The sequence below is a fragment of the Ambystoma mexicanum genome, chromosome 2p (assembly GCF_040938575.1).
Source record: "Ambystoma mexicanum isolate Mex_15411 chromosome 2p, UKY_AmexF1_1, whole genome shotgun sequence".
NCBI lineage: Eukaryota > Metazoa > Chordata > Amphibia > Caudata > Ambystomatidae > Ambystoma > Ambystoma mexicanum.
The window spans coordinates 873,386,811-873,414,174 of record NC_090923.1 but is presented as its reverse complement, the minus strand read 5'-3'; the positions used below and the strand labels follow the sequence as shown (position 1 = coordinate 873,414,174).

Sequence of the window (27,364 nt, the reverse complement as noted above, 5' to 3'; positions counted from 1 at the left end):
AAGGTTGTGGTAGTGAGCCAGATGTTGAAAAGGGAGGTGAGGTAAGGAGAGGGTAGATTTTGTGAATCGGAGAGGTGGAGAGAGAGGGTCAGAGGGGGCAGCAGTAGGGTGAGTTTTGGCCAGGAGGAGGGAGACCTGACAAGTCCTTTCTATGAAAGTCTCCTCCAACCAGGTGCAGTGAGAGACCGGTGTGAAGTTAGATATGCAGGAGGATGGGGTAGTGGGAGATAGGGAAGTGGGAGAGTAAGAGGGGGAATGTAGAATGTTTTGGCGTAAGGTGAGTATCTTAGAGGAGAAGAAGTTAGCGAAGTCAGTGGGTGATAAAGGAGAGGCAGCGGAGTGATCAGGGGTAGGAGGAGAGAGAAGGCAAGTGAAGGTTTGGAAGATTCGGCGAGGGTGGGAAGATTGAGAATGGAGGAGGGTAGAGAAGTAGGATTGTTTAGCCGAGTTGAGGCAGGTGTCAGAGGGTGTGGTAAGAGAACTAGGAGGCTTGGTTGCCTGGTGAACAGTGTTTAAGCCAGCGTCTTTCAAGGCGTCGGAGAAGGCAGCGCATGGATAAAAGGTGTGAGGAGAGCCAAGGTTGGGCGAGTTTGCGGGAGGGGTGGAAGGCAGTGAGAGGGTATAGTTGGTCAAGACTGGAGGCGAGAGAAGAGGATAGGGTGGACAAAGCATCATTTGCAGAGAGAGAAGATAAGTGAGTGAGACGGGGGAGGCACAGATATAGAAATGAGGGGGGTTAAAGTTACGGAGGTCGCGTTGGGAGAAAGAGATGGAGGGTGAGGGAGAAGGGGAAGAAGAGACGGGAGGAGTGAGGGAGAAGGAGAGTAAGGAGTGGTCAGATAGATAGTTGGGGGGGGTTAGAAACCGAGGAGGCGGAGAAGGAAGAGACAAAGATAAGGTCGAGAGTGGAGCCGGAAGAGTGAGTGGGTGAAGTAGGGAGAGGGTTAAGAAGGTAAGAGTCGAGTATAGATAAGAGGGGGGAGGTTTGGTGGGTGGTGGAGAGATGGAGGTTAAAGTCACCAAGTACAAATAGGGGTGTGGGGCTGGGGGAGAAGAGGCTGAGAAGGTGGTCAATATCGTAGAAGGATGCAAGGGGGCCAGGTGGACGGAATATGATGAAAGGATATGGCGTGCGTTGAGGAAGATGTTATACAAATATTCAAAAGAGGGGAAGACTGGAAGAGGTGTAGGACAGGGGGTCGATAGGCACTTGGGGTGAAAGAGAAGACCAATGCCGCCTCTGCGTCCAGAGGAGCGGGAGATGTGAGTGAAGGAAGAGGAGGAGGAAGTGAGCGATGCAGGAACAGTTGAATTGAAGGAGGGGGGCGGTCCAAGTTTCAATGATGCATAGGCAATGAAGGTTTAAACGTAGAAACAGGTCCAGAACAGCGGCAGTCTTGTTACAGAGAGATCATGCATTCCATAAGGCGTTGTTGATGACGCTGGAGGTTTCAACAATAGGGAGATGGATGAGGTTGTGTTGGCGAATTGGGGTAGATGGGCAATGGGTCAAACGGGGGTGAGGGAGGGTTGAGTGTGGAGATGGTCATAATGATAAAGCAGAGGGTTTTGAGGCAAGGCCAGGTAATAGAGTGGGGTGTGAAGAGAAAGTGGAGGGAAGTGGTAGTTGGAGTTGCGCATACCTGATGGTGCGATAGGAGCGGGGTGGCAGTTGCCCACTTTATCTTAGTGAGCGGTTTAGTGTGGTCGATGGGTGGGAGCGTTTAGGCTGTGCAGGAGGTGGTACACAGGGTGGCCGGGAAAAGGTGTGGTAGGTGGTTCCAATGAGTTGGTAGTGGCTGTAGGGTAATTTACTCGAGGGCCTAAAGGTATGTGATGACAAGAAAGTCGTGGCTGAAAGTACACAATGAATAAAAGTAGTGTGTCTGCAGGAGGTTGATGCTGGGTTTGCGGTGAAGGTGTCGTGGGCAGGAGAAGGTAGTGAGGTGGTTATAGCTGTGTGATCACTGGGGTGGAGGCCGTTAAGAGTGTGTCAGAAAGATATTAGTGGGTCAGTGCGTTCGTGGGTGAGAGTGTAGAGGGAGTGTAGGAGAATTGAGGTGACAGATTCCAGTAGGACCAGACAGGTGACGGTTGAAGAGGTGCTAGAAGGAGGTCGCCTCAGCAGTAGGTGCGATAGTCGCAGCACAGGAGGACAAACTGATGACCTCAGGGTGAGAATGTAATGCACCAGGATGGAGATATCACTGTTAGACCTGACTGGCAACTGCTGAAGGTGCGGCTAGCAGGAGGACTCCGCGGAAGTTGGTGCAAAGGACACGGCGCTGCAGGGCAATCCAATGTGCACAGTGCAGGGTGGATCGTTTGAGTCAGCCAGGAGGAGACACCGGATCAGACTTCCATTGCTTCTGTGCCCCAGTTGGTGATGGAATTATAGTGCCCACCGGTGGTGTCAGGTGGGGGAAGAGGGAGCGTGGATGGGCAAGCAATGATTGCAGAAAGATAATGTCACTCTAGTTCCCCAATTGCTTATTCAATGTGCAATTACGAGCACTGTGTTGACTCTGGGATAAAACCGCGACGGTGGCGGTATTTGGAGGGACAGCTTTTACAGGAGGTGGGGTCAGGTGTGTGTCGGTGCTCCACACTGCGGGAGTTTGGTACCTCCTCCCTCCATCGGTTCCTATCTGCTGCGTCGCATTTTGCCACGGTGGTGGTGTTTGCACATCCTATGGTATCAATCCGGTGTACAGTCCTTCGTCTGGGGGGGGAGGGGGTGGGGGCGCTGGGAGAAGGATCCGCCGAGGTTGTTTGTGGTCAAACAGTCCTCTGCCAATAATCGGCCTAGATGTTGCTCACGCCGATCCGCAATTCGGGACAGGCAACTCGTTCGCTCAGGGACCGTAAACCAGTTCCCAGTTCGGGCTTGAGCTTTCCGAGGCTTTGCGAAGTGCTTACTTAGCGGTAAATCCAGTTCTCACACCGCCTCGTCAGATCTTGTGCGGGCTCGGGCTTCCCGGGGCTTAGCGGAGTGATTACTGAGTGGCAATTCCCGTTCTCGCTCCACCTCGTCAGATCTTGTACAGGCGGGTGCCTGCGATGTTTGTCGCAGGTATCTGGAGCGGGAAGAGTGACCTAGGAGAGGTTCACTGGGAGAGCCATGTTGGTGCACACGCGGCTGGAATCTGAGAGCTGCGTTCATATAGAAACGGTCTGCGGTTTTTGAGAAAACTTGGTCAAGAGGTGCCCAGCGTGTTTATGGGCAGGAACGCGCAGTGATAGATCGGAAAATTGTAATAAATGTTGATCTCTAGCCGTTTCAGTCAGCTTGAGTGGAGGAGACGCCGGATCAGGCTTCCGTTGCTTCTGCGCCCCCATAGACATAACCTTCTGGATGGCACATGAATCTCTTCTCAATATGTTAACAATGAATAGTAAGGATAGCACAATCATCTATTCTTGCACTGGGTTTGCCATTTTCCTAATGGAAAGTGGGAGACAAGTTCTTTTTCAGAGGGAGCACTCGTGCACTTTCAGACCAAACTATAAATAGCTTCATCATTCTTGATGTTGTGCAAGATTTCAAAAAGATGGTTCTATTCCTCTTTTGATAAAACTGTCTGGAAAGGTATTGATTGTATTCATGGTTTTTGTATAGCTCCATCGCATGATCACTTTCAAGAGCTATGTCGCAGAAGTACACCAGAGGGATGTGGAAGTGAGAGTGTAAGATATGAACCACATGCTGCACAAACCATTGCTTGTTGATGGTTCCGGAAAAATAGTTTCAAAAATCCGCACTTGAAAATGCTGTTCAGTATTAGACTCTACTCGGAGAGAATAAACGTTTTTAAAATAAAATAACATTATGCAGTAGGAAAGAATAATTCCAAGGTATTAAGGCAATCATTGCACCGCACAACCCCTCTGCTGCTACACAGTCAGAGATTCTTCTCCTCAAAATAAAAGCATCTTTGTAGTAATGCAAATTCTAATTGGCAAACAAACACTTCAAGACTTAAGCAGCTGAGGACTGACAACTCACAAAGCTTGCCAATGTTCAAACGTGTTTCACCTTCCACAGGCTCATGTGTGTTGTAGTTGATATACTTTGTTAATGGTGTCCAGCCAGATTGTGGGTAGGAAACACTGGAATTGATGATAATTAGCCTACAAAGTGGAAGCATCTTCAAAATGGGGGCATTTACATGCATAAACCTTTAATGCAAATTTTGATCCTTGTAGTATAGAAGACAATCATAGTAACACAAGAACAATATTTTGGCAAACTCAGGATGAAAAGGAAAGCCACAACTCACCTGACATTTCGGTCTTGACAGGCAATGGCTACATATTTCCGAGTGATATCCGTATCCATGTCATACAACATAGTTTTCTCAACAACATGATGAGTTCTGGTGAAATTACTTTCTTCTGGAAGCTTGGAACATAAATACGTTTTTAAACACACTAACATATTGGATTAATCAATGTTAGTCTCAACATTTTATGGTCTTTAATTAAACTTTTAAAAGCTGTGCTCATCTTGATCATATTATGCCCTCGGCACAAACACTCTGAAAAACTATTTCTTACAATCAGAAACATTAAGAGGAGATTAAGACTCATTTAGATGCAATTAAAGTTTCCAATGAGGCTTTCTGTTATTGTGTCTTCAGTTACCATATCTGGTTTTGGCATTCATTGTCCTTAATGTAAAAGAAGGAGCTGTGTCATTAAGTTCTCACTTTTCTTTCTAGTGAATAGTGTCACAGATGGCCTCAAAAGGAACAAGTTACTTACCTGTAACTGTTGTTTTCCAGCATGGGTCTGGCATGGATTCACATGCTCATGAATATTCCCCGTCGTCAGGCCGGGAATCATTGGTAAAGAAAAAATCAGTATCAGTTTTGTTTCTGATCTGTCTTTCTTAGTAGTAACCAATCACTGATCTCAGGGTCATACTGCCCCCAGCCAATGACTGCCCTCCACCTAAGCACCTCCCCTGGCAGCCATCCTCAGATTTGGTAGCACGTAAAGTGGCAGTATCACCAAGTGAAGAGCCGCAGGGGGAAAGGAGGGAGGGTTCGCATGTGAATCCATGCCAGACCCATGCTGGAGAACAACAGTTACAGGTAAGTAACTTGTTCCTTCTCCAGCATGGGGTCTGAATATAAGAATACATAACAGTATACACATGCACAACCACGGCAGGTGGCAACAGACTCAACATTAAGCAATACAACAACTCAATATTAAGCATCTCTGACCTCCTCACCAGGCTCACCTTAAGCGAACAGGTTGCGCAGCACTGCTTGGCCGACCCTGGACTCCTCCCTGGAGTCCCGATCGACGCAGTAGAATCTTGTGAAGGTGTGCGTCGACCTCCACGTAGCAGCCCTGCAGATGTCCAGCAGGGACACACCAGACAGGAACGCCGTGGTAGCAGCGATCGCTCTGGTCGAATGGGCTCTCAGACGGCCGACAGCAGTCGGTTTGCCAACCGGTGACAGTGCATGATGCAGCCGGAGAGCCATCTGGAAATGGAAGCCTTCGAGAGACCCTTCCCTTGATTCACAGGTCCAAAGTTCACAAACAGCTGTGATGTCTTCCGAAAACTCTTCGTACGGTCCACGTAGAACTTAAGCGCTCTAGCTACATCCAGCGAGTGCAAAGTCCTCTCGGCCGGAGACGAAGGCGACGGGAAGAAAATTGGCAACACCAAGGGCTCGTTGAGGTGGAAGTCCAACGGCACCTCGAGCATAAAGGAGGGGTGCGTCCTCAGCACCACCCTTGTGTCGTGAAAAGTCAAGTATGGAGGCTTGCAAGATAGGGCCTGGATCTCTCCCACTCGTCGTGCGGAGGTGATGGCCACAAGAAATGCTGTCTTCCATGACAGGAACTTCAATGGCGCCGAATGCATAGGCTCGAATGGGGCCCCCATGAGCCTGGTCAGCATCACGTTGAGCTCCCACGCCGGGGCAGGGGCCTTCACCGGCAGGAACAATCAAAATAGTCCCTTCATAAATTCCTTCACCAGGCGATAAGACTACAAGGACGCCCGTCCTGTAGTTCTGGTGTATCGGGAAATGGCAGCCAGATGTATCTTGATGGAGGCGTGTGCCAGTCCAGCTTTGGCCAGCGACAGTAGGTACGGCAATACTTGAGGGGCCGTAATCCGTAGAGGGTTAATCTTCTGTGCACGGCACCAGACAGAGAACCTCTTCCACTTATGTCCGTAGCATTTGAGAGTTGAGGACGCCCTGGCTTTTGCAAGAACCTCTCTGCAGTCAGCCGGGTTATCGTATCCTCCAAACTGTAGTGCTGCAGGATCCAAGCCTGCAAGATCAGCTACTCCGGGTCGTGATGGAGAATGGCGCCTCCTTCTCTGGAGAGAAGATCCGCGTACGTCGCCAGCTTGATAGGTGGGGACGCTGACAAGTCCAGAAGGTCCCGGAACCAGATCTGTCTCAGCCACGCCGGTGCGATGAGGATCATCCTGCACCTGGACCTCTTGAGCTGGTTGATGAGATGGAGCAGGAACGGCAACGGAGGGAACGCGTACAGGAACGGGCCGTCCCAAGAGAACGAGAAAGCATCGCCCATGCTCCTCGGTTGTGTGAACCTGCTGGCGAACCTCTGGCAATTGGAGTTTGTCGCCGTCGCAAACAGGTCGATCTGTGGTTTGCCCCACCATTAAAAGAGCCGATCCACCTGGTCCTGGCGTAGGTCCCACTCGTGGCACGAGCGCAGCTCCCTGCTGAGTGAGTCGGCGATGGTGTTTTTTATTCCTGCCAGGTGGAAGGGAACCAGAAACATCCCCTGGGCGACGGCCCAGTGCCACAGATCCTGGGCCTCCTTGGATAGGGCTGGGGATCTGATGCCTCCCTGCTTCCGGATGTCGAACATCGTGGTGGTGTTGTCGGTGAAGATCCTCACCACTTTGTCTTTGAGGGACAGAAGGAACGATTTGAGCGCCCATAACACGGCTCGTGGCTCCAGGATGTTGATGTGAAGAGACCTCTCCTCCGGGAGCCGGAGGCCTCTTGCGTGGAGATCTCCGGTGTGGGCCCTCCATCCCTCCAGGGAGGCGTCCGTCGTTACCGTCGCCTGATACGCTGGGGCCTGAAAGTCCATGCCTGCCACGAGGTGCACACGGGCACCCCACCATAGAATCGCCCGACGGAACTCCTCGTCGAGGAGGGACTTGATGGACCTCACTCTGGCCGCATCCGTGGCTAACAGGCGCTGCACCTTGCCCAACATGGCCTTCGTCCTTTCTTCCGACAGAGATGCCAGAAGCTTCACTGTATCGTGCTTCGCTCACAGAAACAGTGCCACCTGCGACGGGGCCAGATGGGATTTGGGGTAGTTGATGGCGAATCCCAGCTCCGTGAGCAGGCGGACGATCCTCGTTGTGTATTTGACGGCGAGTTCTCTTGACCTTGCACGGATTAGCCAGTCGTCCAGGTAGGGGTAGACGTGGATCCCTTGCAGGCGCAGCCGCGCCGCCACAGGTGCGAGGCACTTGGTGAACACTCTGGGTGCCAACGGCAGGGCTCTGAATAGGTAGTGACACCCCTGGACTACGAATCTGAGGAACTCTGTGTTCTTTTAGAATGGGGATGTGGAAGTAAGCATCCTCCAGGTCCAGCGACGATAGGAAGTCGCCCTCCTCCAGCTGTCCCAGCACGTGCTGGAGGGTGACCAACCTGAATTTCTGTACCTTGATGTACCTGTTCAACCGATGCAGGTCCAGGATGGGGCGCCAACCGCCTGTCTTTTCTGACGACGAAGTATCTGGAGTATACTCCGGAGCCTCTTGGGGATGAGCTCGATGGCACCCTTCTTGAGCATCGCCCTTACCTCCAACAGCAGTTCAGGGACGTGATTTTCCTTCCTGGCCACGGGAGGAACGGGAGGACATTGAAATTCCAGTGAGTGTCCGCGGGCAAGGGTGTCCAGCACCCAACGGTAGGTGGAGATGGACTCCCACACGCTGACGAACTTCGTCAGCTGACCTCCCACTGGGGTACTTCGGTGGGGGCCCGACGCGACGGCCAGTTCAGTCCTGCTTGGAGGAGGCCTTGCCGCCTTGGCCTCCTTGCCGACGGCGGCGAGACCCTCCTTGCTTGCCGCGGCCTCTGTATGCCTCCTGGGACACGGAGCGGGCCGCCTGGCGGTAAGTAGAAGAGCCGCCGCTGGATCACGTGGAGGCTCCCTGTCTGCCTCCAGCGTTCCGAAAGGGCTGCCGTGCTGAAGGACTCCTAGGGCACGGGCTGTTTGTGTCTGTCTTGTTGGCCTGGAGGGACTCATCCACCGTCTTTCCAAACAGGTTGTTGCCATCGAACGGCATGTCCAACACTCTGGTCTGGATGTCGTGGTGAAAGTCAGTCGCCTTGAGCCATCCTCGTCGTCTTAGGCAAACCCTGCTGCCCAGTTGGCGAAATCCGGTATTGGTAATGTCGGTTGCCACCGTTATGGCGTGATCCGACGCCACCTCTCCTTCCTGCAGAATCTGTAGGGCCTCTGCCCTCTTGTCGTCCGGCAGGAAGTCTAGCAGAGGAGCTATCTTGAACCAAAGCTCCCTGTCGTAACGGCCCAAAATCGTTAAGGCATTGGCCGCCTTAATCGCCGTCGACGAGATGACTCGTCGTCCCATGGAGTCCAACTTCTTGCCCTCGCTGTCCGGCGGGGAAGTGGAAGTTGAAGCTGCCGCACCCGCTGCTTTCTTCTTGGCCGCTGCCGAGACGACAGAGTCCGGCGTGGGCTGGGCCCTGAGGCACAAGGGGGTGGCATTGGGGACCCGGTACTTCTTCTCGTACATGTCGCTCTTGGCGGATGTCGTGGAAGGGTTCTTGAGGATAGCCAGCCCCTCGTCCCAGATGTCGTTGAACAACGGCACTGCGAGGACCATCTTTCTCTTGGCCTCTGGTCGTTGGTAAAGAAAACCTTCCTTTTTCTGTTCCTCAGGGCAGAGCTGGAAGAGCTCGGATGCCCTGGCTATCATGGCATGAAAAGAGCCAAGTTTGTCGGGAGGAGAGGCCCGAGGATGACGGGATGTCCGTTGTGTCATCGTCGTCCGTCGCTGTATCCGTCGCCGTATCCTCCCGAGGGTCCGGCGAGGGGGATGAGGGGGTCCACAGACCTCGCGGGCAAGAAGGGCAGAGCGGGGTGGACTCTCCTCCGCTTGTTCGGCAGGTTTCCCCGACGGGCCTGGTTCTGGATCCTCCGTCGGGGTCCATGGTAACCTCGTCCTTATCTCAGTACACAAGGATTGGATCGCTAACAAAATGGCCGCCAAGCTATCCTGGCGCTCGGGTAATGGCTGCTCCACTGGGCCCTCGTCGTCGCCATCGTCGCTATCTCGATCACATCAACGGGAACCTTCCCCTGGGATCGAACCTTCTCGAACCTCTCGTTGAGGCCTATGAACCTCTCGTTGAGGCCTTTCACGGCTTCCACCGGATCCTCCTCGGAGGCTGAATCCGAGTCCGTAATGGCCACCGCCCCCCCCCTCTTTTTCCGCGGGGGTCTTAACGATGGTCTGGAAAGAGGATTCCCTCCGCGGCGGCAGGGAAACTCTGGGCCCCGAGGCCGCCTCCACTGGCGTAGCCTCTGCTGGCTTCGCCAGGGCCGCTGCGACAACCTCGATAGAGACCTTTGCGAGTGGATCAAGGCCCTCACTACCTTAGGTGCGTCCAGGGCCTTTGCTTTGGGGGGAGCGTCATCACCTCGCTCCCCCTCGGCTCCCTTCGAGATCGACCGGGCCTCTCCAGAAGCTTACCCGGGGTTTCGGACTTCCTCTTCCTGGAACCAGAGCGCTGGCTCGTGGTTGATCGTCCCGGGGAAGTCGCGCCCTGCCTGCCAGCCGAGGAGCCCGACCTTTTGGAGCTCCCAGTGCCTGCGGACTCGCGGTGCTTGTCCTTCTGTTGGGCCCCCGTCGCCGGGGCACCCTCACAGGACTTAGAAGACAGCTGAGACTTTTTCTTCGCCTTCTCACCTGCTGTGCCCTTCTCCAGCCAGGCGGCGAGGCGGGAACGACGATCTTGCTTGGTCCGTTCCGACAGGTTCTTGCAGAACGCACAGTCCTTCTCCACGTGCGTCTTGTCCTCATGAAGGCAGTAGAGACATCTCGAATGCTCGTCCTCCTTGAAAACATTTTGCAATCCGCATCCTGGGCACCTCCTGAACAGCTTGGATCCGGGCGTCGAGCTTCCCTTGTCCTGGGCCATGTCCGTTGAGGTAGGCCACAGATCTTCTGGAATCCTCCAAGAAGCGCAACTCGACGAAAACGTCACCCTTGAGGGGCGTAGAAGAATTCCGAAACGGGTCCCCGTTATCGGAAGTAGAAACGGTGGAGCTTGAGGCTCGATTAACCGAAAAAATGAGAATAATCTCCTGAAACAGCGCGAAAACGCAGTAAAAGCTTGAGAGCTAAAACACGAGGACTCCCAACACTTGAACGTGCAGTAAAAATCTGAGGATGGCTGCCAGGAGAGGGGCTTAGATAGAGGGCAGTCATTGGCTGGGGGCAATATGACCCAGAGATCAGTTATTGGTTACTACTAAGAAAGACAGATCAGAAACGAAACTGATACTGATTTTTTCTTTACCGAGGATTCCCGGCCTGACGACGGGGAATATTCATGAGCATGTGAATCCATGCCAGACCCCATGCTGGAGAAACATACCAACTCCCAAATAAGGTTCAAGGGTTTTTTGGTTCAGTTTGAGGCCTAGTGGCAGTCACTATCTGTAACCTAGGAATGAGCAATCCCACCCTAACTCGGGTGCCCTTCGAACCTGGACTAGCATTGGTAATCGGTAATTCCCATCATCTAATAGCTATCCATTGATGAAGGCCCAAGGGAAAATGCCTTGTCGAGGCTTCCTCAGAACAGTATATGTTATGTTATAGAAATGTATAGCATGCACATGCACCATAGGTATCTTGGTGTGAGGAAAACACAGGAAGCAGCATTAGCAACCGGACACACAGTGACACCTATCCAAGATATCAGACGGATAGTAGTTTCCAATTATTCTGGGCACTCACTTGCTCTTCCATGCCCTTCTATTCCTTTCCCAAATGTTCTACACGCAACCTCACTTCATCCTTCCTCTCCTCCCTCTCTTCTCCCACACCCCCTTCTCTATTCTGTCCCTCAGATGTTCCTCCCGCTATGATCCATCTCTGCCCTCTGATTTTACTCAAGTCTACACTCTTCTCTTATTTCACTATAACTCTCCCCTCTCCACACTACTCATCCTCCATCCTCCCTCCTCCTCCTCCTCCTCCATCAGCCCCTGTCACTTCTTCACTCCCCCTTGATCCACTCCCTACTCTCTCTCTTACCACTCTCACCCTACATGCACACTCAGCACAGTACCACTTTCTCTCACCAGCCAATTGCTCACCTTTGTTTTAAACTGACTCCATGCTTCTTTCCACCATCCTTCCTCATTCTTGTCTCTTGGACTGCGTCCATCTCCTCTGATCTCATCAGAGCAACCCATACTTGTTTCTTGTTTCCCCGTTACCCCCTTTATCCTCCCAATCCTGCCCCCATGGGCTCTCTGCTTCTGGTTCCTAAGGTTGATCTTTCAATGCCTTTTCTACTTAAACAGTAAAGCACATATAAGGGAGACTAAGATCGAATCCTTTTTTTCTGGTGTGGGTCGACCGTGGACACGCAATGGCAGCAAGCTAACATCAAAGTTACAGTTTGAGTGAATGTTCCAGAAATTTGCAAGGCAGTGTTTATTAATGAGGTGCTATCCATGTTGGTCACTGGTGTGTAGTTGCTCTGGCGGAAGCGGCTGACAGCGTTTTGGAAAGCTGTTCCACAGCAGTGCAGGCGAAGGCGAAAGCGGCTGTGGCGTGGCTGGAAGCATTCTGCCACTCGCCTACCCTCGGTTTGGTCACTTCTATGGTGTCTCACAGCAATGCTATGGAGTTGCATTGTTAGCTGGGTTGTGCTGGAATTAAGCATCTCTCTGGGGGCTCTAGTGGGCTGCTTACTTTCCGGTCCACTGCTGGGGCTGCTGGTTTAGGCAGGTCTCTAGAAAAAAGGAGAAAAGGGCTGACCAGCATTTGGAACCAGAGTCTTAGGATGATTAAGAGTGGTATTCAAATACACTGGCACCTTCTGCCTCTGGGCTAAGACTGGCTCTGGCTTCCACCCTGGTAGGCTCGATCCCAGGCAGTGAGGTGTCACCCTCCCATCTTGATGTTGTCAGGTTAGAGACCCTGTCACACAACCTATCTATGGTTGAACAAACTGGCCTTGATGTGGTTTAGTATGATGGTTAGCATGAGAAGAAAGATGCCTTCAGGAGTTCAATTGTACGGCAAGTATAGGATGGTCACTCAATTCTGGCTGAAAGTGTATATTCAAAAGTGGAGTGAGGACGCAACAAAAAAAGAGGGATTACATTAGGAAACCAAAAAGGAGATGCAACAAGTTCCTTGGCATGGTGCATGCTGCATTCCGAGTCCATAGCAACATTCGAAATTGGTGGGAGAATTTTAGCTCCTGGCTATAGCCTAAATAAGCCTGGTTAGCATGTCACCAGGAGCAACAGTCTCCCTAAGCCAACTGGTGTCGCACAAGCATACCTATGTGACAATCACTCTGAGAATTTTTTCAAAAGATGCATTAGGAAACCGAAAACAAAAAAAAAACATCTAAAGCATGATGGATCATATGCATTGGGTACAAAGATATAGTTTTCAGCTCATGTTGAAATTCATATCAGTGCCCCATTCTGAGCAAGGTGACATCAAATAAAAAAAAACTTTGTAGCATGAAAGAGACAGCAACAGAGATTAATGCAGTAACAAACAGAAGTATTGGCAGAGTTATGGATGAACAAGTAAACATAGGCAATGAGAGGTAGCAGAAAGACAGACGAACTGTCCGGAAATAAGTGTACAAAGGCAAGGGAAATCAATGTAAAGAGGAATACAAGTGAAGGAAATGTATAGCAACATGGAAAGAGTGAGAACAATCACAGAAACAATCAGCAAATGTGTGAAAGCCAGAGCAGCATAGCAAAAGAAACTGGGCTTTCTAGCATGTGCATGCCACAGCTTATTAAGAAAAGAAGCTTGACCATATTTCATGGACTCCAGAGCAGCTATTCGGATGTGGGCATCTCTCAATGTAAAACTGTGATACTATACAAAAGTAGCATTTGCTCTGCATTATTTTAGTGTCTTTGTGCGCTCTCTCTTTATTCAGCCATTAAATGAAAAAATTACTTAACTCTTCATAATGTTCTTTTAGATGGACGTTCCATCCATGGGTTCCTTATCTATGAGATCCATCTACCAGCGCCAAACAGCATTCAGAAACCGTTCCACCGTTAAGCCCCTCTACCGTCCAGCACCTCTACACGCAGGTCATGATGGCGGGGCAAAGAGTAAGAGTGTTTGAGTGCGAGTTCAACCTTTTTTCCCCTAGCACTCTGATGCTGAGGGACCCCAGAACTAAACTGTAGTTGCTACCCCAATATGGCCAGTTAGGGAGGGCAACGAGGAGTCCGTAGGAGGAACATCCACAGAAAGAACATTGCCAAATGCCAAGTAATTTGGTCTTCCAAAGGACTCCTTCCCATCGATTTCTCATCTATAATGGACTCCCAAAGCAGTACAACGACCAGGGGGATTTGGAGGGAGGGTAGCAAGGACACCACCTAAACAAGAAAACTCTGAAGGACAGCCCTGCCGAAACGGGCGTCCAGACCAGACCTAGAATCCTAGCAGTAATGATTAGCAAACGTGTGCAAGGAAGCCCACATGGCTGCTTGGCAAATATCCATAACAGGCACACCGCGTTGCAGAGCCGAGATGGTGGCCAAACATTTGGTGGAGTGAGCCCTGAGACCCTCGAGTCTGAGAAAGAAGAATTTGAAGGCCCACACCAGAACCAACCAATGGAACTGTTCCTCTGCCTTGGAAGGAGGGTCTAACTCAACGGCACCAAGCCAAAAACCCACCTGCAGGCAAAAATTGACTTTGTGGCCATTCTTTTAGTCCAGAACGTCCTCTGACAAATCCCACTCCCAATACCTCAACCTTTAAGCAGACAGGCATGAAGATTCAGGATGCAGAGGTTCGGGTGCAGGATCTTCCCCTCTAAGGCCGGAAAGGAGGGCCGTCCTCTTTGAATGACACTAAGGAGGCTAGATGGCCATGTCCAACAACTGCGGGTACCACGTTCTCCGGGCCCAGTCCGGGGCGATCAAGATCATTGTGGCCCCGAACAGACGCAGTCTCCTGAGAACCAGTGGAATGACAGTGTGAGGAGGTCAAAGAGGCAATCGAGATAAAAGACAGCCCCATTCTAACTTTCAGACCCAGCACCCAAAATGTTACATCAGCAGGACAGAACAAAACTACATGTCCCATAAACCACCACGGGAAATGGAGACCAGGTGGGGGAAAAGATAAAATGAACAAAGGGAAGCGGTATAGATACAGCCCAGTCATGCGGTACAGTGACAGATACCCACATAGCAATGCAGGTTGGGATGGACAAACAGTGCATGGAGCAGGGGGGAGATATGAAGGCAAGCTGGCTGCAGGTGTGGGAAGTGGGCAGGAAAGGCAGGTGGAAGCTGAGAGGAGAGGAGGAGCAAAGTATGAGTTAAAAGAAGCCCTGAGAAACTCATCAGCTGTCTCTCATTACAGCAGCAGCCCTGGCCGGAGACCACAGAGGAGTGGGAGGAATTCCCAGGTGATGTACATTGGGCATACTAGGAGGCTGAAAGCTCGGCACCGCAGAGATCCTTATCAAGAAGCAGAGCCTCCGCCAGGAGAGGCTCGGAGAGCGGCAGCGCAGGGGCACTACTGAAGCGGATTCACTGACAAGGAAAGTCTGGCTGTAAACCATTTTCAAAGGACAGTGTTTCCGTGGGTTTACCCTCTCTGTTTTTCCTTTTTTTTTCAAAACCCAAGTTGGACATCTGACGAAGGAATGGAAAGCTAGTGTCCGGGAAAAGGGAATTTATGTGACCCGATTAATTTTCTCTCAAAGAGGAGCCAAGCTGAAGAGGACATTCATGCGAACCCTGAATTGGTCCACCTTTGTTTCCGAGCAAGCCTGCTTAATCACGTTTAAGCATGTTTTGTTGTTCATAACGAGAGGCTGTGTGAAAATTTAACTCAGCAATAAATCATACCTTGTGAACTCTGCATTCCGACTACAGTCTACTACATTACAGACAGGTATTGGCAGAAACGCATAGCGTGGTTCGACCGCGAAGGCGTCCACCAGAGCACCTTGCCGAGGACATCCCCTGGAGCAGAACCAACTGCACTTTCTGTTTACACAGGAAGAGATGTGGTCCACTTGGCGAGTACCCCAGAGGGAGAAAATCGCCACAACTTCCTAGCAAAGCTCGCACTCAGGGCCTCCGCTAGAATGTTCTCTTTGCTGGCCAGATGAGCCGCAGTCAGAAACACGCTGCTCTCCAGAGTCCAGAACCACAATTACAATGCGTGTCCTCTGCACAGCGGCAAGGAGCCCATGCCACCCCCCTCTTGTTGAGGTAATGCACGGCTACAGTATTGTCCATCAGGACCAGTACCTTCTTGCCCTTCACAGAAGGGAGGAAAACTACCAGGGCAAGCATGATCGCTCTCAGCTTTAGCAGATTGATGTGCTCCAGGCACTCTGATGGGGACCATAGTACGCCCACCATCAGATCTTGTAGGTGAGCTTGAGTCACTTGTGGTCAGGGTTGACAGAAAAGACCCCCTTCAGAAGGTTGCCTTTCGCAGATCACTGAAGGTCTCTGGACACACCCTCGGAGACCAGAAGGTTCTCTGAAGTCCGTCTGGGAAACCAAGACCATTGAGAGCTCAGGAGGCGCTGTAGCGACCATATGCGCAGGTGGACCTTTAGCACCACCAAGGTACATTATGCCATGAAACCCAGCAAGCACTGAAAAGCCAAGGCTGGAACAGTCGTCTGAGGTTGGAAAACCTGAACCATCTTGAAGATGTTCACCACTCTGCCCTCGTGTGGGAAACCCCAACCCAGGCGAGTGTCCAAGACTGTCCCAATGAATCGGAGGGACTGAGAAACCTGTTCAGGGAGAAGCCCAAGTTGTGCAACAGGGTGGTGTCTGGTACACATGTGCCGATGCAAGAACTGGTGAGCAGGCTCGGACGAGCCAGTCGTCTAGCTAGGGAAAAACATGAATACCTTCCCCCTCCTGAGGTGAGCCACCACTACTGTTTGCAGCTTGGTGAAAACCCTGGGTGCCGAATAAAGACCGAAGGGAAGGACTTTGAACTGGTAATGGCAGTTCCCCCACCTTGAATCTCAGATGGTTCTTTTGCTTCTTGTGGCTAGCTACATGAAAGTCAGCACCCCAGAGATCTAGGGAAACTAGCTAGTTTTTCAGGGCATGGACGATCTGGGCTAGAGTGACCATCTTGTACTTGTCCTTGCATAAGTAGAAGTTCAGAAGTCACAGATAAATGATGGATCTCAGACCCCCTGTCCTCCTTTGGCATCAGAAATTAAGGAGAGTACCAACCCCTGCCTCATTCTAAGCAGGGTACCATCTCTATGGCCCCTTTTGCCAGGAGCTGACGGATCTCCAGCAGGAGAGGTGCTGGAGGCAAGAGCTGGTGGCATGGAGGGTGAGAGTCAAAGGGGAGGAGGTATCCTGAGGTGGTATTTCTCCATTCCTTAACAAACTGGGATATCTTACACCTCCCTTGCCCCCCAAAGGGGATGAATGGAGGAAGTCCAGTTCACAGGGGTTTCGCGCTGGGGGTTGCGGAGGGCACTGAGGAAGAGGAAGCACTTCCTCTAAGCGCACCACTTCCCCAACCACTATAGGAGTTAGGTTTTTCTTGCTTGCCCGAGGAAGACTGACATCTACCCCTCTGGGAATAAGACGAAAACCCCTGCCAGCCGAATGTCGTTGCTGCACAGCCAGCCCCAATGACCTGGTTGTTGCCTTAGAGGCATGGAAGCTTTGGAATGACTTGTCAGACTTTGTGCCAAGAAGTTCATGCCATCAAAGGGCATGTCCAGGAGCTTCTCCTGGACGTCCAAGGCGAACCCAGATGTCCCCAGTCAAAAAAAGCGCCTCAAGACGGTGCTGGTAGTCACCGTCGTAGAGACGCAGTATGTGGTGTACAGACCAGACTGCAATATCTGACGGGAAGCCTCCTTGCCACCTGTAAAACAATGGCCAAAAAGCCATCTACACCTCCCCTTCCGAGATGAGCTCCGCTGACTCAGTTATCGCTGACCATAGACCAAAGGAAAATTTGGCCAAGGCACAAGAGGCACTAACACACTGTAGGTATAAGCTTGAGGAGCCGAAAATATTCCTGCCCCATGCATCTAACTATTTGCTCTCCCTATCCGGGGGCAACGATGGAGAGGTTATGGACTTGAGGTTTGCTGTAGCCACCTGCACCACCAAACTCTCAGGAGGAGCATGGGCAGAGAGAAATAAGGGGTCCCAAGTGGCCGGTCTATGCTTCTTGGCCAGATCACGGTCCACTGAGGACAGACACCAGTTTGGCTCGCAGTTCCACCACAGGCCTCTCAACTGCTTGATTGAAGGGCAGTCTCCTTCTTAGGACCCTCGACCAGAATGTTGCAGAGGTCATACTGCACCATAGGCCTAGCAGGGGCTGACAGCCAAAGAGTGTTGGTATCTGGCACTGAAAAAGCCACCTGTGGTTTGCCAGGGGTGGCAGCAGGAATTATGTCTACCTCTGGTAAGGTGTCCAGGCCACTTACATCCAGCAAGTCGGCTGCCAGGTCCACCAAATCAGCATGTTCTCCTTAAAACTCCTCTGGGAAGTCTCCCACCTCCCAGGGATGGAAGAGCTCCAGACCCAAAATGACATCTTCACTATAAATGTCCTCTGAATGCGACATGCCCTCACTGGAAGCGGGAGGAACTCTTTAGCGACTCTGGCGTTGTTGACACCAGCCAATGCGGACAGTGCTATAGCACCGGGGCCATATGCAGGTGGACTGACATCCGAACAGGGAACAGTGCTCCCCTTTCTCGTGATCTTGTCCCAATGTCCTGCAGACCCCTTGGTAGCACCTCCAAGCATACTGGAATCCCTCCGGTCCGGCGTTGGGCAAGAGTCGCTGGGACCTTGGCAAAGATGCCGAGCATCTTCAGTTGGAAAGCCTCCCATTCCTCCGGTGAAGAGGATTTGGCCGAAAAAGGTACCTGCAGGGCCTCTTCCTCCTGGGCTCCGGTGAAGTAGTGGCTCCTCTTCTACGAGGACAAAGCCGAGTGATGCCGAGAAGAACCGCCGGGTGACCTTAACCGCTTGCAGTGCTTTTTCTTTTCGTCCTTACAGACAGGGGACCAGGTTAGGACAGTTTTTCTGAAGTCCAGCCAAGGGCTTCATAAAACCATACATCCGGGACATTTCATAGGCTCCACATTTTACAAGGTGGTTGAGCGGAGTCTAACTGCTTTTCTGCTTCTCTCATTGGTAACAGGTCCTACAGGGTACAATGAGATGGGACTTTCAGACCTATCTTTTGTCTCATGATCCCTTAAAGGGTTTAGTTATGGAGGAGGTTCCTTCTCATATCCAGTTATGAGAGTTTGTTTCACCCTACTTAAGTTAAGTCTTTCAGCTCCATTCATATCCAAGATCATTTGATAGTCATTCCTGGGAAACCTAAAAAGAACCCAGGGTACCTGATCACTCTCACATAAACCAAACCTGTTACAAGTAAGGTCAAAAGTTTTCAGCCATACAACAATGTCATCCTTCCGGTCATACAGACTCACCAACTCTTGGATCCTGGAAGCTTCAGACTTATCACACCCTGAAAAATGAGAACAGTCCACAAAATCCTTTTCCATAGATGAGACATTTTTTTTCCATGTTTCTGATCTTCAGGTTATAATGCATACAAAGTTTCCTTTTGTTCAATTCAATTAACACTCCATGAGTTAGGGTATTGGGCAAGGCGAGGACAGGAGAAGGAGAGGAAGGTGAGCCATCATCCTCATCCGAACCTCCATACTCATCCTCAGAGGATTTTTGACTGGTGCCTAAACTTCCTCATCCTCACTTTCACCAAAATGGTTAGAAGACGACAGGTTCTGTGGAGACACTGTGGTGGTCCCAAAACCTTTGTATTATTTCCAGCTTACTTCCTTTACAGGAGAGGCCATACGCCTTACAAAATGTGAACACGTTTTGCCTTGGTACATTAAAGAATGCCTCAGGCTTAAAGAAGCCCATGGTTAGTTTTAAATTGAAAATACTATTCGTACACTTTACTTCGGATAAATCAAACCTACTGCATGGTTTGCTTTGTACACAGTTTCTCAATAGTCCATGCAATCCAATCTACACAAATCCCACCGCTGCCCCCAGTATTAAGACCGTTTTTGTAAAGTCCAGCTAAGGGCTTCATAAAACCATACATCTGAGACAGTACATAAGCTCCACTTTTAGTATAAGGCTGGACAACCTGAGAATTTTGGTAGCATGGACAGAGCAGCCAGGCTTAGTTTAGGAGGGAGAGATGGCTATAGCTTGGAACAAAAAGCATTCTGTTGCGCTCACCTGGCTCCCAGAGAGGCGTCGATCTGAACTGGACAGCTGCGGTCTCCACCAATGTGACGCATAGTGCCGAGATGGCGGACTGGACTGGCCCACCTAGCTTCGTTTGCTTGGCCCGTAGGAATATTCTTCTGCAAATGGAGAAAGGAAATTAACCACCCGTGGAGTTGAGCGTTAACCCCCCCGCTGTTCTCCCCACTGATCACATTTGATGTCCCCTCTTATATTCTCACCTGATGGTTTGGAAAGATGAGCTCTCCATCCTGCATTGAGCGCAGGGGCGCGTAGATAACCAGTTGCTTCACTGGCTCGAAGGAATTGGTGAGTTCCAGAACAATATTGACCCTGAGATTCCCGGCAAGATGCCGTAAGTATGCAGTTGGTAAGAGTTCAAATGTCTAACTTTCACTCTTATCCGATTCCTTGCAGGTTGCAGCTTGACCCTAGCGAAGAGTTCCTCGTGGCTACCTGTCATGCCTGCGCCATGGGCGCATCCATTTACGCTCAATTTTGACTATATGTTTATCATTTATTTACAACAGACTCTTGGATCTATCTATATTTACTTTGGAAACTTTATTTCCCATTTGCGAGACTTTGCTGCTTAATTATTATTTCCAACAAACTACGCATACCATAATGCACCTGGCTACAAGCATTGATTCCTGGCTGTTCCTATTGGTTATCAATGGAACTACACCCCCAGAAGCCCTAGAGACTGCTTCCACCAGCCCAGGAACAGAAAGGGAGGTGGCCGATTGCCTGCAGGTGTGTTTAGCCAGGTGCAACCAATTAGCCTGCCTTTGTGCTGGGCTAGGCAGTATAAAGGCTGCTGCCTGCAGTGGCTCAGCCTCTTGCATCTGAGAGTTCTTCATCCACCTTTTGCTTCTTTCTACGGATCTTGTATGCTGCTTACCTTCACTCCTGCTTGGACCCTGCCTTGTTGCTTGCTCCACCCTGCTGCCTCCAGCCATAGCCTTCCAGGCTCCCTGCCTCACAGCCCTGCTCCTTTGGGCTCTCCACACTGCAGCTGATCACGCTCTGCTGCCTTCCAGTCTCCGCCCTTGCCCTGCCGGGCTCTCCACATTGCAGCGGATCACGCTCTGCTGCCTTCCAGCCTTCGCCCTTGCCCTGCCGGGCTCTACACATTGCAGCGGATCACGCTCTGCTGCCTTCCAGCCTTCGCCCTTGCCCTGCCGGGCTCTCCACATTGCAGCCGATCACGCTCTGCTGCCTTCCAGCCTTCGCCCTTGCCCTGCCGGGCTCTCCACATTGCAGCGGATCACGCTGTGCTGCCTTCCAGCCTTCGCCCTTGCCCTGCCGGGCTCTCCACATTGCAGCCGATCACGCTCTGCTGCCTTCCAGCCTCCGCCCTTGCCCTGCGTACCCTCTACATTGCAGCTGATCACGCTCTGCTGCCTTCCTGTCTTCGCCCTTGCCCTGCCGGGCTCTCCACATTGCAGCGGATCACGCTCTGCTGCCTTCCAGCCTTCGCCCTTGCCCTGCCGGGCTCTCCACATTACAGCGGATCACGCTCTGCTGCCTTCCAGCCTTCGCCCTTGCCCTGCCGGGCTCTCCACATTGCAGCGGATCACGCTCTGCTGCTTTCCTGCCTCAGCCCTTGTCCTCTGGGCTCCCTGCCCTGCAGCCTGCCTCACTCCGGCTGCCTTCAGCCCTTGTCGTCTGGGGCTCCCTGCTCTGCAGCCTACCTCTCTCTGGCTACCTACATCCCTTGTCCTCTGGGCCTTCCTACTTTGCAGCTTATCCCGCTTCGCTGCCTACTACCTACCTTTTCCGCTGGGTTCTCGGCCTAGCAGCTCTCTACAGTCCTCTGCTACCTTCTAAGTTCATCGGCCCTGTCCCTCAGGGTTCACTCCTTACTGCCCGGCCCTTACGGGATCCTTGCCGTGCAGTCTGCTTTACTCTGCTGCCCTAAGCCCTTTTCCTCTGGGCGTTCTACCTTACAGTCCTACCCCTGTGGGCTTACTCATTGCTTTCCTGCTCCTCTGAGCTCTCAACCTTGTTCCTTACTGTCCTCTGCTATCCTATCCTGTTACACGACTTTCCTTTCATTTCCTTCTGCTAGTTTGCTATCACCTCATTTACTGGATTTGTCTGTAGTATCTTCTCTTGTACTGTTGGCAGACCCTTTTGTACAGAGCTTGTCTGTCGGTTCCCATCAGTCAACCTCTGCCCCTTCCCTTGTCCTGTTTCTACATCACAGACACCCAGAGCTGCTGTTCCAAGTCATGAGCAATCAGCGTGGGCCTCTGTTATAGCAAACTGTGCAGAAGGCTAGAGTATTTCCAAGGTTCGTGGAATCCTCTTTTCCTATATCTGCATACACCCCAAGAGGGTATTCATTCTGTATCTTTTCCCTTGCTACTCTTGCTTACTCTTCGTTCTCTTTCCTTTCCGCTGTGTGTGTTCTTATCTGTCCACTTTATTTGGCACAACCACCCAAACCCTTTCTGGGTGTCCTGTGCCACTCTTGATAGAGTGCCACTCCTGACACTAACGGTAATATTCAGGTAAGGATTTGTATTATCCAACGCAGTTCGATAAAATAATGTCAATATGTAACCTGTTGCTTTCTCTCTTATTCAGGCGCTGAGAGAAAGTATGAAGTCTCGGGGAATAATACCTCTGGCGGTAAAATCAGGTAAGTCTATTGTGGTGAGGAGGTTTCCCCTTGTTTGTCCCTTTGTTTCACCTTGCTGTCCTTTTGTTTCCCCTTAGGGGCTGGGGTTCGGCGAAGATGCAGTGGAAGCTGCGCTGACCCGTGAAGAGGAATAGTACCCCCGGTGGTAAAATCAGGTAAGTCTATGGGGGGTAACTAATATTGCCTCTGTATTCCCTTGGCTCACCTTGCTGTTCTGGTCTTCCCCTTAGGTGCCGGAGTGCGGCGGGAACATGCAGGAGGATGCAGTGTAATGTGAAGATGCTGCGAAGGCCGGTGAGTTCAGCACAGCGCTGCAGCAGGCGAGGCGACGCGCACAAGATAACTTCTTTCTTCCAGCTCGAAGGCGCGATGGATCGGGAATTCAGGTAAGGATTAAAGGTATTGCTCTTGTTCTAACCCTTTCTCCTTCTTTCTCCCTTTTTTTTTTAGGAGCTCCGGACTCGAGGCGGGCGTGGCAGATGACTGGGTACAGACTTGCAGGCACGATGACCGTTACGCTGCTGGATGCAGAATAACGCGAATCGTGTGCTGCTCTCCGGGCGTAGTTCCAATAGCCTCCAAAGTAGTCCCAGCTAAGTATTCCTCCCCAGCCCCACCCGAGTGAAAAATAGTCCCTAGGTAAATTAGTCCCTTCCAAGCCTCTTTTGGCTTGGAGCTCTTGCAGCATGGTCTGCATCAGATAAGTTTTAATCGATGAGCCTGGCGCCTATGACGCCAAGACTGACACTCCATTTGAGCCTGGCGCCATAGACGCCAGGACTGCACCCAAATAGCCCCTAGCAGGGGTTGTTGGGCTTTCTTGGGAAAACGATGCCTGCTTCTGGGGTTGCTGGACTTGGTCTGGGTCCACGGGGGTAGGCATCATGACACATTCATAAAGGTCCAAAGAAACACTTACACTATTTATTGTAAAAATAAATGATTTAAATACAAGTAGGCCCAGATAAATCTTGGGGAAATAAGTACTATAACTTAACTCATATAAATACAATTATAAAAACAAACTCAATGCTTAAGGGATACAAACCAAAGTATAACCTTATTAAGAATAGCAATCAGCAGTTCAAGGTGAGTCAAACCCGTTACACATTGAGAATGCAATCAGCTATTCCTGGGGAGTAAAACCAGGTTAGATCTACTTTTAGAATACAGTCTGTAATTCAAGGGTAGTAGACCCTGTCAGTCATGCAGTGACACTCAGTTAAGAAATGATTTAATAAACCAACCCTGTTACACGTATACTCCTTGCAACATTACATTTTAGAACTAAGTTCAGTGTTAGGAGAGTCCTTAAGCTACTCAATGACCAGTATTAACACAAGATAACTATTTCTGAATGCACTCAGTAATTCAAGGAATGTAAAGCGCCATTACACTTTGAGAAAGACCCAAGGTATTTCAAGGTAAGTAATGGACCTTATGACTATTTTGGAAATGCTCTACGCAGATTCAGGGGAGGCACAGCCCAGTGTTACGGGCACAGCCCAGTGTTACAAGTTTAGAAGAGCAGCAGCTGTTCAAGGTAAGTAAGGTACCACATATTCTTAAAGGGGCTTCAAGCAAATCAAAGGCAAGTATTAACTCTGATCAGGGAAAGTTCCACCCTATGGTACATCTTAAGAAGAACACAATGTCATTCACGGCTGGTAACCCATTTGGTATGCTTTTAAACTAATTTAGTTAAGCAATGATAAAACAGTACCAACACTTATTACTTTTCAGAAGGGGAAAACACCATTCAAAGCAACTTATATACTTTTTAGAGGGCACACTGCAACTCATAAGTATAACTTAAGGACAATTTGTAACTTCTTTCACAGAGATACAGTTACCACACTAATTCTTTCAGCAGTTATGTACTTTTACACTTGTTATACTTTTCAAGACAGAAGCCTTTTCTTATCCAGTCCTTCCCTAGACGATTGCATGGGTTTTTGTAGAAGAGGGACCCTTGTGCTCTAGGAGCCAGCTGTAGGCAGGTTGAGATAGCTTTCAATTGCAGGAAAGTCAGAGTTCCATAGGATAGCTTCTACAACAAGTATTCAAGTTAAAGTGTTCAGGGACTTCTGAGAAGGCTTTCTATTTGCGTTCAAGCATTAAGCCTGGGCAAGTGGTATAGGCAAACTCCCAACCACACGCATCACCCACTCAGCCTCACAGGATTCACACAGGCCTTTAGGTAAGTATTACCCAAGCGCACACAGTGCCTTAAGAGAAAAGAAGCGCTTCGGAGTGGGTGCCTTCAGGATGCAGCAGCACAGGACCCGGTCCGTGGATTCTTGGTCTGGAGATGAAAGTACTGGACACTGGATGGAAACTTGCAGCAGGAGTCATCACAAGGCTATCAGCAATGGATAATTCATAGATTCACACAGCTCTGTGGATTTGGCACCTTTTCACAGCCGCCTGATTTAGAACGAATATCGCAGGTCAGATTCTCGCACTCTCTTGGTCCTGGACTCTGCTGAGGAGACTTCGGGGATTCAGATCTGGTCTCTGGAGAGCCCAGAGGAGGCCACTAACATTTCAGACGGATTCTGGCTTTGGAAGACCATGCACTGCACAATGGCTTCAGGTCCCGGGGTATTGCAGCCCAGAAAGGTTGCAGCATGTCGTGGGATTGCTCAAAATGCAGGTCTTCTTGAGATTAGTGGATTCTCTGGGTGGGTGCCGTCGCATTCGGGACCCGCAGGTCGATTCGAAGGAAGGATTACAGCAGGCTCTGGTTACTCAGCAAGCTCTCTGTCGCTGGAAATCGCTACATCTTCCTCTTTGGTTTAAGCTCCAGTGGTAGACTTGTCAGCAGCCTCCAGGTTCTGAGTATTTCTCAAGAACTACAGCACAACTTCTACAATCTCTCCCTGCAGTTTACGGAAAGGGACAGTCTGGCTGTCCAATCAGGAAAGCCAGCCACCCACTGGTAGTTGGTTCTTTTCAGGCAAAGTGAAAGACAAAGGGCTGCAGAGTTGTGGAGTCCTATCTTGCTTCCTGCCTTTTCAGACACTCTGTAGCCTGGACGGGGAATACAAAAGATGCCGGCCGAAGACATAACTTCCACTGAGGTCATTCCCGCCTAGAATGGCAGGGGAAGACCTCAGAAACAACAATGATACTTAAAAATTGTGAAAAAGAAGTAACCCACCATTGTGGCCTTCTGTGCATTACTGAGGCAGATTTAACAGCCTGCGAGTAATAAGACTAAATAAAATGTCACTAAGGTAAAACCACTGCTACCAGCCATTCAAGGAAACTTACAATTGTAACAAATGTTACCAGTTAAGTAAGAAAGGGACTACATTGTATCCCCCCCAGCACTCCACATAAAGTGGGGTGTGATGGCTCACTATATAAAATGTAAAGGGGGATGAAAATCCCTCTTTACCCCTTGAGAAGAACAAGTTACTTTCTTACCTGGTAACGTTCTTTCGATGGGATGGTCCGACGACGTATTCCATATCTATGACATGTAATCACCACAGCTGTGCTGCTTCGGAAACTTTTTCGGCGTCTGCGTCCTGCGTCGATGACGTCGATGCGCCGTCGTCGAGGTCCTCCTCCGACGTCCGATGTCATCCGATGTGATAAGTAGGACGCACAACGCCCATAGCCTCAGTTGTAGTTTTTTCCCCCAGAACGTGTGACATAAGTCAACTGCCAGTCAGACACAAAGCCTTGCGGAACGTAAGCTGCAATCGCAAAAGAAATTCTGCAGCGGGGAAGGCAGGGCGGGAGCGATATGGAATACGTCGTCGGACCATCCCATCGAAAGAACGTTACCAGGTAAGAAAGTAACTTGTTCTTCGAGGGGATTGGGTCCTCCGACGTATTCCATATCTATGACAGACTCCCAAAGCAGTACCAAAGCAAGGAGGAGGGAAAGAATTAAGAATCAAAATGTAGAATAGCCAATCAAATAGCAGAGCAAAGGACCGCCTTGCCAAAGGCCAGATCCTGTGCTCGGATGGAATCGAGGGAATAGTGACGTACAAATGTATGTACTGAAGCCCAGGTGGCTGCATCACAGATGTTGCGAATAGTAACACCCCTCTGCAGGGCAGTATACGCAGCCATACCCCTGGTAGAATGGGCCCGCAAGCCAGCCGGTGGGTCCTTACCCGCCAAGCGGTAGCACTCCGAGATGGCCAAAATAATCCAGCGAGACAAAGTCTGTTTCGTCACAGCTTGCCCCAAACGCTTTCCAGCGTAACCAATAAAGAGTTGATCATCCACTCTGACCCGGGACATGCGTGAAACATAAAAGCTTAAAGCTCTCCTAGGATCAAGCCTATGGAGCCTCTCCTCTTCCTTACCAGGATGCGGAGGAGGATAGAATGCCGGAAGAACAACCTTCTGGGCCAAATGAAATTCCGTCACTACCTTCGGAAGAAAAGAAGGACGAACTCTAAGGACAACCCTGTCCTTGTGAAATACAGTGAAGGGAGGCTTAACTGAAAGTGCCTGTAACTCACTCACTCTGCGAGCGGAAGTAGCCGCAACTAAAAACACAGTTTTCAGAGTTAACAGCCTCAAAGGGCAAGAATGTAAAGGCTCAAACGGAGCACCCATAAGAAACTTAAGAACAAGGCTCAAATCCCAACCGGGCACCAGGAAAGGTGACGGAGGGAACACATTAGTGAGCCCTTTCAGGAACTGTGAAATCAAAGGGATTTTAAAGTAAGAACACTCTTCAGACGAGCGCTTAAAGATGGACAGCGCCGCCAGGTAACCCTTAACGGTACCCACTTGCAAGCCCCTGTGGGCCAAAGAAAGTAAAAAGGACAGAACCATGGGGATGTCACATGCAAAAGGATCCACATTCTGAACTCTGCACCAGTCGCAGAACTTACGCCAACGGTACAGAGACTTTGTTGCTGGCCTCCGGGCCGAAAGCAACACCTCCATCACGTCCTCAGGGAGGTCCCAATCCTTATACCTCAACCTTTCAGAAGCCAAGCGTGAAGGTTGAGGGATCTGACCTCTGGATGGAGAACCTGACCCCCCTCCCGTGAGAGCAGATCGTCTCGGTAGGGAAGACGACGTGGAGGGCAGATGGATAAGTCGAGAAGGTCCGGGTACCACGTCCTCCGAGCCCACGCCGGGGCAATGAGGATCATCCGGGAACCGAACTTCCG

General features: G+C 50.6%; 1 protein-coding gene across 1 annotated transcript in view; it reads right to left on the bottom strand.

Annotated features, from left to right (window-relative positions):
• The window catches only part of WDR62 (WD repeat domain 62), a 2,486,568-nt gene that overhangs the window by 1,453,289 nt on the left and 1,005,915 nt on the right, over positions 1 to 27,364 (bottom strand). The window contains exon 15 of the mRNA XM_069644563.1: positions 4,281 to 4,402. Coding sequence (XP_069500664.1) covers positions 4,281 to 4,402 — 122 coding nt within the window. The remainder of the gene's footprint in view (positions 1 to 4,280; positions 4,403 to 27,364) is intronic.